At 32.5% G+C, this 13,010-nt stretch overlaps 1 protein-coding gene across 2 annotated transcripts; it reads left to right on the top strand.

Moving 5' to 3' along the window:
• The first annotated feature begins 974 nt into the window (after positions 1-974).
• On the top strand, positions 975-11,581 carry LOC132717206 (uncharacterized). 2 transcript variants are annotated; one of them, XM_060700629.1, is made up of 3 exons: positions 975-1,014; positions 9,663-9,791; positions 10,474-11,581. In XM_060700629.1, exons 1-3 carry the CDS (start codon positions 983-985, stop codon positions 11,096-11,098), a joined length of 786 nt encoding a protein of 261 aa, XP_060556612.1. In that variant the 5' UTR covers positions 975-982; the 3' UTR covers positions 11,099-11,581. The 2 variants fall into 2 exon arrangements, with proteins under 2 accessions (XP_060556612.1, XP_060556613.1); XM_060700630.1 differs by lacking the exon at positions 975-1,014 and adding an exon at positions 7,258-7,408.
• The last annotated feature ends 1,429 nt before the right edge of the window (positions 11,582-13,010 follow it).

Here is a 13,010-nt window from a genome sequence, read left to right as displayed (position 1 = left end):
TAAAATAAATTCTGTATAAACCAAAAGGCTACTTGCTTGAACTAAAGATGAATAGAAATGCTTAAAATGACTTTTTGGAGTATTTTTATGGATCCACATCTCACTTGTTCTGTAACAGAGAATGAAAATGCACCAAATCTAATGTTGATCTTTAGCATCTTTATTCTTCTGTGAAGTTTGCACATATAAATATGGTTAGTCCCTTTAAGGGAACAAAAAGGGTTAAAAAAATATTCCCATTAACCTTTCTTACTTGGTTTTATTAAACAGCCATTGATCCCTTTAGAAGCTAAGCTAAAATAGATACCTTGTAATGATTCTATAAATTTATATGCCTTGGCTGATCTGTAGGTCCAATACCACCGCATAAAATAAGAATCCCTAAAGAAAGCCCAAAACTGAAAATGTTGCAGACTAAGTTTGATTGAGCTTGTTCATTGACGGTACTGACAAATGCAATCTACCGTACACGCCCCCATAGCACCGGCTTAAGCAGATTTCAACATTTAAACATGAAATGGAAAACTTTTGAATTTAGAAACATCTGCAGTTGTGTACATACGGCGGTAAAGATGTATCTTTCTACAGCTCACTAAAATAAAAAAAAAGTTTGACATTGGCCAGCGAGGCAAATTTTAATGAAACTTCACCCGCTTTCGCACGTAAGTATAGATTATGTATCTTGGTTTATGACTCCTATATCCTTTCACTATACATCGAATAAAATGATAATTGTAAATAAATATAGCCAATAGATCAAACTACCGCGTTTTAAACCAATAAAGGCCACTCTAGCCTAGTGAAAGCTAGATAGCTTCCAACTCTCGCGTATGGATTTTCTTACCGGGAGTTAAATAATAAAACATAATAAGGTGATTTGCGATCAGGATTAATTTACGTTTATACCATACACAGTACTAAACAAAACATTCTGAATTGAAGGAAACATTAAAAAAAAATTTGGATTTATTTGCAACGGAAAATGTCGGTTCCACGTTTAAATTTGGATGCGAAGTAAGTTCATAAATATTTTCTCTTGTTTTTATAATCTATTTGCATTAACTGTCAATTACTATTTTTTATCTCGTGTGACATGCTCGTAAAAGACAAAGAAATCATATTAATACAATTAAATTGAAAAAAGAGAAGATAATTGAATGCACATTTTTGTATATATATAAAATTAATAACTCGGACAGAAAAAATAAATACTGTTTCGGATCTGACCACAAATATTTTTTTTCAACCGAAACGTTATTTAAACGACCAACGCCATTCTGTGACAGTATCGTTTCTAACATTTTATTTCTTCAAGTAATTGCCAACTTCTTCACATCTAGATAGACGTGAAGAACGAATGTCATTAAAACTGTTGTCATACAAATTATTACCCACCGAAGTATTGACTAGTTAACAGACAGTATTACTCAAAGCGTTGCTGCTTTGGAATTTAGAAACCAAACGTGAACGGTTACTTGGTTGTTAAGGCGTCTGTCTCCGTTTCAACCAGGGGACGGTTGAGCTGTACAAAATGGGCTTAAACTAAAGGTTTGAGCCGTGTTGTGAACACGATTTTACTAAAAAAGTTAACCTAATGTTTTAATATTCAATGCCCGGATTTCAATGTTAAGTGCCAACATAATAATGTTTTAAAATCTCATACAACAAAAGAACTATTGAAAATCGATTGTGGTAACCGCAATTTTTAATAGAATATTATTAAACCCATTAAATATATTAAGCTTTCAAATATGATACTGCGATACCGGTAATGCTATTCTTTGACAGAAAAACTTAACCTTGTGTTAGCAATACATTAAACAAGTTGTCAGTGTAAAATAAAATTCAACGTTAATTACGTGTCTGAACTACCAAGGTTATAGATTCTAGGTATTAGCATAAAAGCTTTTAGTAAAGTAAGTTTTAAAAGTAATTAAGGTATTAAAATGCTTATAGATTGAATCTACGATAATTTGTTCTATGATAAGTTCTGCAATACCCCTAAACTTGCTAACAATCTTACGATACAGAGGACAGAATTTTTTTATCAGAGGTAATAATTTGAAAATAATTAGTTGTCTTCTAGTGTTCCAAAAGAAATTTCGGCGCTTATATTTCAGAATTTTACAGTTTAGTTTGTTTTCCATATCGGTTAGTCATATGATTTTTAAGTTCACATGATTGACTTCTCTTATTCATGTTACAGTCTTCCGTCTTTAAATTCGGGACTGTTTTGTTTTTATCATAAGGAATTTCAGTATGAGAATACTAGATTTTATAGACACCAGTATACCCACAATAAGGGTTATTAATGTAACGACCATGTAACCTGTAATTAAGTTGCGTTTAATATGCATTTGCTTATCTACTGAAGAAAAAATCCAACTTGCTACCATGTAATAAATGAAAGCTGTAATACTTGAAAATCACCACAAAAACCTTTTATTGATTCAAACTAAGGCAGTTGAGAGTGCTTTCTCGTTGAACATGTCACTTTCTAAAATAATTTATGACTTCAAAGTATATTATCATTTTCCTTCAAAAAGATATAACTCGTTTGTCTCCCGTCTATATCAACAGATATATAAAATTATACGCCAGCTAATTGCTGGTTTATTTTCGACATTTGACATGGCAAGGGAATATATGATTAATTTTCCATTTAAATAATTTGATTAAGTAAACATATCTGACGGTATATATTGTCCGGGATATTGAACATTTTAATTCTATTGATTTCTGTTTTAACTACCGACAAAGGTGCGAAATACCGGAGTAGATATGCACCACTGTATGTACGTAGACTGTTAGTTCACTGTTTGACGTCTGCCAACTTATATGTATACAACATTTTTCTTTTTTTATGTGACAAGAACAAATATAAATTTAAAGAGTCAATATTTGTAACTGAAACAGATATTAAAGTAAAACACCCATTATTCAATAACAATAAAAGAAGTAGAGACGGTGATTAGGAGCCCGCCAAAGGTAAATCTCCAATCGATTTGATTCGCTGAACATTTTCTCGTTCCCACGAGGAGTAAAATAACGCTTGTGAATACCTTCATTATTTTAATTTCCTTCTCTCTGTCATCAAACCAGTGTGAACTATTGTTGAGAAAGCTACATTCAAGTCTCTATGTTTGATCACTAATGTGTCTATTTTCTATAGCCTTCTGTATTCAGGTGAGGTTTACATTGAAATCAAGCGTTCGTTTGATACTGTAATTTTGTTATTCTTGTGCAAATTCATTACAATCGACTGCCATCGTTACTTTTCGTTGTTTGTTTTCTCCCTCGAGAAATCGTTATCAATATTTATTTAAGGTAAATCAGGGTCCAGCCGCCCTATCTGGCAGAGTATAAAGCATAAAGCTTAGTGATTAGCACGGACAATGCCACCAAATATCTCCTTAAAGGGTTAATTTTGAAGCATAAAGTGGTAAGAAAATATCTCTACAATTATCAGATAATAAGCCAAAGAAAAACTGTTCTTTGAGTCTAAAATATACAGTAGGTTATACGAGACAATACAAGAATGTCATGAGCTATGTACAGCTGCTATTGAGATGTCGCAGTCCATTCTGCCATTTTAATTTTCATAGATTTAATTTTTTGCCTTACCACCTTACGTACCTCAATACTCACATATAACTCTTTTAGGTTCACTTCCCTCGGACTGTAGCTGTCCATGTACTGAATTTCTTCTGTCGGTGCCCTGTGATTTCTTTGCGATTGAACACCAATTTTACACGGAACAAAATATCAAGCATTATAAGTTTGGCGTTATTTGGCATCCAAAATATAATTTCGAAATTTAACTTTTTAGCTTTTTTTGTTTGTTCTTTTAAGGTTGTTGCGTGTATCTTGATATAACTTAAGAAATGTATTCGTATTATTTCAATTTATTTGCGACGAACGTATTTTATAAACAGACATTGTAATTTTTTGGGATTTTATTCTACACATAGCTTATGGTAGATGTTGATTTTTGTTTCGGTTTTGTGCAGTTAGTCATTTATATGTTTTTATTTATATTTATATATACAGCAACACCAACAACAAAAAATGGAGATAGGTTTTGTTTGACAATACTGAACTTTTAATATAAATTAATCTTATTCGTAAAGTAAAGAATTTTGTCAGAAAATATAACACTTGCAAATGATCTCATCAAATTTACATTTAGACCTTATATTAGGAATATACACGAGTTATATAATCCCCGTGCATGGATACATTTCTAATATTGCATTTGTAACGGTTAAATCATTGGACGCGGGAATGAGTAACTTTGTTGTTCAACAAATTCTAATAATGCAACCATGCAGATAAACATACAAATGTTATTAATTTTGTATTTAAATTAATTCATTTTGGTCTCAGTTGCCGCTCAAATTAGCTATTAAATGACACTCGTTTCTTGTTTTGGCTTTGTTACGACTTTAGATGCACTTTTGGTAGATGCAAAATCTAGAAGCAAAAGAATGCTCAAATACTAATTATTAACATTTTATATTATATGGTATAATGCTATTCTGTCAAAATGGCCAGACGCCTATACGCTCAATGATGTATCTTTTTTTTATTTCGTGCAATCCTTCCAATCCGTGCGTCATTGTCGGTGTCCGAGTCAGCGTCAGTTATTTTTTGTACCCTGAATTAATTGCGTTATCATTCTGAAACTTAGACTTCTTTATGGGCTTCACGCAGTAGTACGGGCGTTACTTTTTATGGACTTTGGCCCTAATTTAGATTTTCGCCCCTTTAAGTTTACGCGCCATAATGTTATGAGCTTTAACATTGAATACTTGATAAAGATCATCACCTGAACTTTCAGGCAACATACTTGTAACACATCTTTTCCTTAGAGATTGAAAAATTTCCTCCTTGCCAATTTAATTACTTGTTCTTTACATCCTATAATCTCTGTAATAACGCATGCGATTCATCAGATTCTTTTATGCAAGAACACATAACTCTATCGTGGGTCTTATAACGCTAGTTGAGCATCATGTCTTGAAAACCTGCAGCTCCTGTTTCAATGATGTCCTTATTGAATATCACTTTTTACCAACCTGAACAAAAGATATGCTCAGAGTTGAACTTATGTGATGGCAGTGTGAAATGACAAACCTAATGCGACTTCATTACTGACTTTACCCTTTTCTATCATGAATCTCATATGAGCAATCCAGGGCCACCATGGCCCTCTTGTTATAAGATAACTTAATTTCATTGTTTTATTTCTGGGCTATTTCCCACTTATCGCTCAATTTTTCAAGTACCAGTAATCTATTGCTCGATAGCCGCATGTGGGTTCAAGCCCCGACAGGGGCAAAGCGTTCTTTCCTCGAGTAAGAAACTTTACACTCATTGCTCAGTACTGGTTGGTTCCAAGAACGGATTTGAAAGTGTGTTTATAAGCTTATAGTTTCCTACACAATCGAACTAAAATAAATTCTGTATAAACTAAAGTACATGGTAATAAACTGCCGTCATATCTTCATGATTTCCAGACCGATTTCCTGAATGTATGCTATTAGGTCGACGCAAAACGCCATAACTTGGGCACATTAATCGAAATAGCTACATTTAGCGTTTAATCTCGTTTAATCCTCGACCACTTTAAAGGACATGCGTATTAACTGATATTTAATGATTTATTTCTGACCACTCTTTACAAACTGACATTATGTACACACCTAAAAACAAACGAGCAATTCTGTTTTCAATTTTGCCTTTGTACAAATAAAACGATCACAATAAGTATTGACGTTCGATCAAATACCCTGGTGAAGTTTTAGTAAGAATTCTTCTTCAAACATTTTATACAAAGGCAAAGAAATTCACTTTACCGTTTTAAAGAGTCGGTGTAAGGTTTATTACGACCTTGTTAAACGTGTTAATTTTATTATCATTCGATCAATCAAGCAATTAAAGTGTATGAAAATAAGACGAGCTAGTTTCCATTATAAAAACGTTTTGTGAGGTTTAATGGCTAGATAGACGTGTATATTTACTTTTCATAAGTAAAACGAGAGATAAAATCACCGACAGTTCGATTGGTAATAACGTTTTCGGTATGAATTTAAATTTATACTTTATGACAGGGAAGCCCATGCTACCAGTGTATCAGACCAAATTTCATAAACATTTTAAATGTATTCGCCGCAAATCTCTGCTACACAATAGTCTTTAAGAGTTCATTGTGTTTTGTGTTGTGAAAATATCTTTATTAAAATGAATTAAACTTATTTCATTAATTGTTGATAAATGATATCGTTCACCAAACTTTGTAAAATGATTTTACTGGTGCTTGCCCTGTAAATGATCGTGTTTGTCCAACGTTGTAAAATGTATATAGATGATATTGAATGGGTGTAAGTTCAATACTGAATTTATTGAACGAGTTGAATAAAATTTATTTATTTATTATTTTATTCAACGAGTTCAATAAATTCAGTAATGAACTTACACGAATTTAATATTCTATTTATCACATACCCAAAATAAAGACCACATAGTCATTTATCATTGACGCGCCTATAGTATAACGCTAACAATTAGCGCGTCTTAAATAACGCTAACGACGTCAAGTCAAAATATATGCATCATCATGGCCGTGCAATACCATTTGTACGGAGTCGCAAAATCGGCACGGGTGTGTGATAAAACAAAGTTGTAAATACCGGGGGTTTACCCGACGTTCACGGTGTCTGTATTATACTGTTAACTATTTCTAGATTACTAAACGTATAAATGACGGTACTTTGTCCAACGTTGTAAAACGTAAATGTCTTTATTTCCCGGACGCTGTAAGTAAATACTGTTTGAAATCACATGACTATTAAAATCATGTTAATATAGGACACGTCTTACTTTTTCACTTTTTCACGTATTAGTTTTTAAAATGTAGTTAAAAACCCGTTTAACTATACTCTGAGACATGAAAAGAATTGAAATATTGATGTAACATTTTTAAAGTGTTCTTTATAGAAGCTTATCAATATTTTAAATCTTCTTCATATGACGAGGATTAACTCGTAATCTCTGCAGGATAAAAAGACGTCACGATGCTCATTACACATTGAATACGGAACTTTTACGAAGGCTTCCGAATTTACGTTAATGGCAATGCTGATTGTAATGTGTATTATTTAATTTCGAGTCCCCATGAGTTCCTACCTTGAAATATTGACTGATCAAATAATGCCGTTGATAATTATATTGACAAACAGTACACGTTACAAATATAAAATCGAAAGCTGATTAAGGCAAAACCAGGGTACAGATTAAAGTAGTTTAAATAGTTTAAAGCCACTGGCTTTTCAGTAGCTTTTTACTTTAAAAGATTTGAAATAGTCGTTTTTCGGGACTCTTGGATACCGTGCAAAATGGATCTGAGGTTTGTTCTACTATGAAAATATTTTTCAATGAGTGTTTTGATAAAGATTTTGTGCCAGGTTTATAGTCATTCATTTGAACTTAGTTAATTGAAGTATGGGAAGTGTTTGGCATTAAATTGCAATTTGTCTTGTGAAATTTTTAATTCTGTTATGATTGTATATTGATAACATTCATGGTTTATTTGTTGACTAAAGTATACCAAATTAAGCTTTATTTTGGTAATTACTTTGTACAGCGCTTGTTGGCATGTTATATCATACACAATAGACGGTGACATGGACAGCGAAAAAAAATCGTGTCACATTTCCAGAAGTCGTACATTTGTTTTCATTTGAATGAATAATTACACACCTGCGTTTCTATATATTGCATCATTATCATCATCATCCTTTTATTATAACAAAATTATAAATATTTAATATATAAATTTTTTTGCAATTATTAAATCAAACATACTTTTGTTATAGAACAAATGATTATTTTCAAGAATTTATTTATTCTATTTATTTTTATGTTTAATTTGAAACAGAAATTTTACATTTATGTTAGATATTCCATTATTGTTACATTTAACTTTTTAAAATCAAATACTGGCTTAGAATATCTCGTAAATGATATTGAAAATAAAGTTTGTTTCACTAACAAATTATAATATTCTGCATTTTAACAAGTTAACAACACATACTACTTTACATATACATTGTACTAGTTAATCATTTTTAAGAACTATTGCCGGCTCGCCACGGCGAGCCGGTATTACGGTAGGATTTTACTGAGAAACAACCTAAAACTCCGCAGCTATCCAAAAATTTAATCGAAGCTTGGCTTCCAGCTTTCTACAAAATTTATCTATCAGGGCTAGGATCCAAAATTATTTAGCCAATCAAATTTAATCTTACATAGCGTCAAAAAACCTTCAATTTTCACGCCATTTTTAAAAATCAGCAAGTATTGTTTTGAGCGCAAAGATATAATGATGATTAAAATGTTTGTTTGTATGAATTCTTTTCAATAAATCATATTAACACTGACTTCTGATTTAGCGATTTCACCTGTTTTCTCTGTAGTAAGTTTTCGTTTGGTTAATTAACATAAGTGTACATCTGGTTCTGTGCATTTTTTATTTTTCCTTTTTTTCCGGTCATTTTATCCTTTCCGGTATTTAGTGTATGTATTTACTGGCCGGGATCCGGGACGCCCGGGATCCGGGATCGTATAAGATATGGAGGAAAATCCTAATGAACTATATTTGTGTTGATTGTTGTCGTAATGAAAGGCCATTAAACGTTAATTTTTTTTATTGTATATAATGAACGTTAAATTAATTTAACTTAGAATATAGATATATTTAGAGCTATTTATTAACAAACTTAAAATGCGGAAATCACAATAGTTATAATTATATGCCTAATTAATTGGAAAAATCAAAGACTATTTTCTTGAATTGGTCAAATCCCGGGATCCCTGTATGTTTTAAAACGATCCCAGCTTTTCTGAAAACTATATACTTGAACTGGCCAATCCGTGAGATCTATTTACATTTTAATACGATCCCGGCTTTTCTGAAAACTATATTCTTGAACTGGTCAATTCCCGGGATCCCTATATGTTTTAATAGGATCCCGGCTTATCTTAAAACCATCTTCTTAGACTGGTCAATTTCTGGGATCCCTATATTTTTTAATAGGATCCCGGCTTTTCTGGCTGAATTGATTGACAACTTGTGTTTACTTTAGGACTTGTGCCTCTCATTCCAATACTAAATGACATACATGTATTACAACTTAATTTTGTATTAAGAGACATCTTTATGAAATCTACCTATCTAACATTTTGTGGTCAAGGTCAACAGGCCATATAGTAAATGTGCATAGACATAGGTTCTTCAATCTGTTTACATGCACCTTCATATATACTCATACTCATACTCATCTTGGTTAAACTGAGAGAACTTTATATGTCACTTTCAGTCAATGAGTTTAAGATTTTGAATTTACTGGCCCGAATTCCAGTTTTGAATTTATTCTACTAAATAATTAAAATTTTCTTAAATTTACACTGGCCTGAACTTATATACACTGGCCATCGGGCACCGGGCCAGTGTTGACTTCACTTTTATTTTGTTGTTCGCTGAAGTCTCTTCAGCTAACAGAACTGTCATTTTTACATTTAAACACACCCCTTGAAAAAAATTACGAAGCGAGTCGCTACTAGCTTTTTTAAAAGCTAACCTTGTTATGTGTATATTTCAGGTCGCCAATTACAGGAAAGATCATGCCGGACCGAGGTCGGTATAACAGCATTAGTGAGCGTGGTCGGCTCAGTGTAGCCTCTAACTATAGTATGAGCACATCCATGGACCTTACTTACAGAGATTACTTGTAAGTTTAAACTCCGTCAATGTCATGTTAAGATATCGAGAGTGGTTAATCAAATAAAAGAAACACAGTTTCAGGATAGGTTAGAAAGATATGCAAGGCGGTTACCACTATTATACGGGAGAAATAAACCCTTAATGGATGTCTTTCCCGACTATTTGAATAATGCATAATACATGTACCTAATGTTTTGTGTCACATTAAAACACAAGGTGATACACATGTCTTAAGATCATAATTGTAAGTCACTGTCATAAGACCATTAAAGGACCTTTACTTGTTAAATCCACTCTTGACTAGTACTGAGATTAGTTGAGTTGTACAACTGGCAGCTCGTATTTCATTTCCCTATAAAGTGTTGCATTTCCCTATAAAAGTGTTGCATTTCGAACAACTGGCATCAATTGGACTTACATATACTTAGAAATCCGAAGTTTATTAAGATAAATAAGTAACTGTATATACTGATCATAGTAGATTTTTTTCGGATAGATATATACGAACGTCTGTCTGTATCTTTTAGAAAAAAATAATATACCAGAGTAATAAATTGTAGAAGACATTGGCCGTTGCATTGAATACCACCAGCGAAGTTTGATGTGGCCAGAATGAACAATTCCATGATGATCCGTCTACTTTTACATATGCATCATTATGAATGTAACAATTTAATTTATGATTTCAGTGGACCGCCAAACTACACCCCTTTTGACGAAAGTATGATTGAGCTGGACTTCATCAAAGTTAGAACGAAAACTCAAATTAAGAAACTTAATTCCTTAAAAATCCGTTACATGGAATGGTTCCAGAGAAAATTTAAATCATTTCTTGAAGGTATTAAACTTACACAAATTTTAGCGGGAAAACTTTTACCCTCTGAAATTCAAACAATGAAAGACTTCAAGAAAATTCAAGACATGTCGCGCAGGTTTCCGCGCAACGGTACACCACGTGACACAAATCCCGCCAAAATGGATGAATACTCTATGTTCTGGACGGAAATGTTAGATCTCAAAGAGGAAACAGACGATATTTACGAAGCGTTATGTAAATATTGTGAAGGTGTTACTAGACTCCGACAGCCTTTCATTAAAGATGAAATAGACAGACTCAAAGTCGTCCTTGATGAAGCCTTTTCTGAGGAGTTTGTTTTCACAGACGTCAAAAACGAAAGAGATAATCTATTTGTGTACAAAGTTGCCCCAACAGACTATAAATATCACGGAATTATGGGATATATTCCCTATCTATTGACCATTTCAAAGAAATTGATGGCTTGGATTACAAAAGTTCATTTAGAAAAGGAATAGATCATTATATCGCAGTGTTCAGTCGTCATTATGTATATTATATGCCATGACGTAATCGTCATCAAAACCAAAATGACAGGGCAAACTTTTAGAGTAACCTTTTACATGTGTCAAAGACCTCTGTTGAGCATTTAAATACACAAAAGTTGTATCTTTTAAAGATTTCTTACGTTTTCATACTTGACCTGTACTGGAGTTAAGAGGTTTCCAATGGAACAACTCTATAAAGAAAAGGACACAGCTTTTAAGTATAAAGAGATGTTTTGATTAACAGTTATTTTTAGAAAGAAAGAGCTGTGTCTTATTTCAAGAGCTTTTGTTAAGTCTATAAAATTCAGGTCATATCTTTCTAAAACATTATTCGTTTCTCAAATATTTTTCTTAAAACAATTTTATCAATCATTCAAAATCGCCTTGTTCATGTAGATGTATATACTCATCAGTCACATATTTATTTAAAGTGAATAAATCATCACTTGTCTTTATCTTAGTTCTGTATTTTGTTGAAAAGACATCAAACTCCGTGCAGCGGTTAAGCTACGGACAGACTAATCCTGTAAGAGAGATCACTGCGTGGGACCAAAGGGACCAGGCACAGTGTTGGGATAGTGTAAAAAAGTAATTCTAGAAAAAAAAATATACTTTATATACTTATATTATATATACAATATATATTTTTTTTAAAATACTTTTTTACACTATCCCAACACTGTGCTGGGTCCCTGTGCGTGGGACAGAATGAGATTCTAGCAATATCTGATCAGGCTCTTTACTGGTGACATAGTCATATCACTTATTGCCCTTTCATAATTATATACTACACAGTTTGATGAAAATTAATCACATTCTGTGATAATTCTTGTTAACAACCATAAAATAACTGTATATTTAGCATAATCTATTTATTATTACATCACTGTCTGTAAGTTAGAGTAGTTCTGTAAGTTCATTGAATGTGGATCTGTACGTTTATTGAATGAGGCTGCCAGTTTATAGTTAACAGTGTGGATATGTATATAAAGTCATAGAGTGTGGAAATATGTAAGTTCATTGAGTGAGGCTATAAGTTCATTAAATGTGAATCTATAATTCTACTGAGTGTGGCTGTAAGCCCATTGAGTGAGGCTTTAAGTTCATTAAATTTGAATCTGTAATTCTTTAAAGTGTGGCTGTAAACACTTTGAGTGAGGTTATTGTGAATTTGTAATTCTATAGTGTGTGGCTATAAGCTCATTGAGTGAGGCTATAAGTTCATCAAATGTGTATCCGTAATTCTACTGAGTGTGGCTGTAAGTACATTGAGTGAAAATCAGTAATTTCATTGCATGTGGATCTTTAAGTTTGTTGATTGTGGGTCAAAGAAGTCATTGCGGGTTGATTTGCATGTTCATAGAAAGTGTATTAAGTGTGGATCTGTAAGTAAATAGGAAGAGAATCTGTAAGCTCTGTGATTGTGAATCTGCAAATTCATTAGAATATGATAATTTCAGTAGAAGTAGATATGTAAGTTCACTGTGTGAGGACTGAAGATCTCTAAGTTTTGTTCTTTGTAATCTTTACTTTCAGAGCCGGAAAATCTCTACTCTCTTGTTTACTGTGGCTCACTCTTAGTATTTGTTCATGGAAAAGGAATCTTTTAGTCTTGTTTGTATAAATCAATGTGTAAGTTCATTGTTGTGTAGAAATCAGAATACAAAAACATGAATTTGTTATACTGATAGTGGTATGCCGGTAACACTGATTTATATTACATGTAATATAAATCTGTGGCCGGTAATTGTAACACATATTATCAGTACATGTATATGCAAATAAGGGGAAATACTATCACTTTCTGTATCTTGTAAAAAAATCAATACTGTTGTTGGTGTATTCAATCTCGTAATGGCAAATTTCGTAAGGCATATTCTTA

Source organism: Ruditapes philippinarum, unplaced genomic scaffold (assembly GCF_026571515.1).
Source record: "Ruditapes philippinarum isolate M1 unplaced genomic scaffold, ASM2657151v2 ctg136_1_1_1_1, whole genome shotgun sequence".
Lineage (NCBI taxonomy): Eukaryota > Metazoa > Mollusca > Bivalvia > Venerida > Veneridae > Ruditapes > Ruditapes philippinarum.
This window is presented reverse-complemented; position numbering and strand designations above follow the sequence as displayed.

Excerpts from the sequence above, each read along its gene's own strand:
- LOC132717206 (XM_060700629.1), top strand. The coding sequence starts at position 983 with ATGTCGGTTCCACGTTTAAATTTGGATGCGAA. Across the intron at positions 1,015-9,662 it reads CGTTTAAATTTGGATGCGAA|GTCGCCAATTACAGGAAAGA; the intron begins GTAAGTTCATAA and ends TGTATATTTCAG. Across the intron at positions 9,792-10,473 it reads CTTACTTACAGAGATTACTT|TGGACCGCCAAACTACACCC; the intron begins GTAAGTTTAAAC and ends TTATGATTTCAG.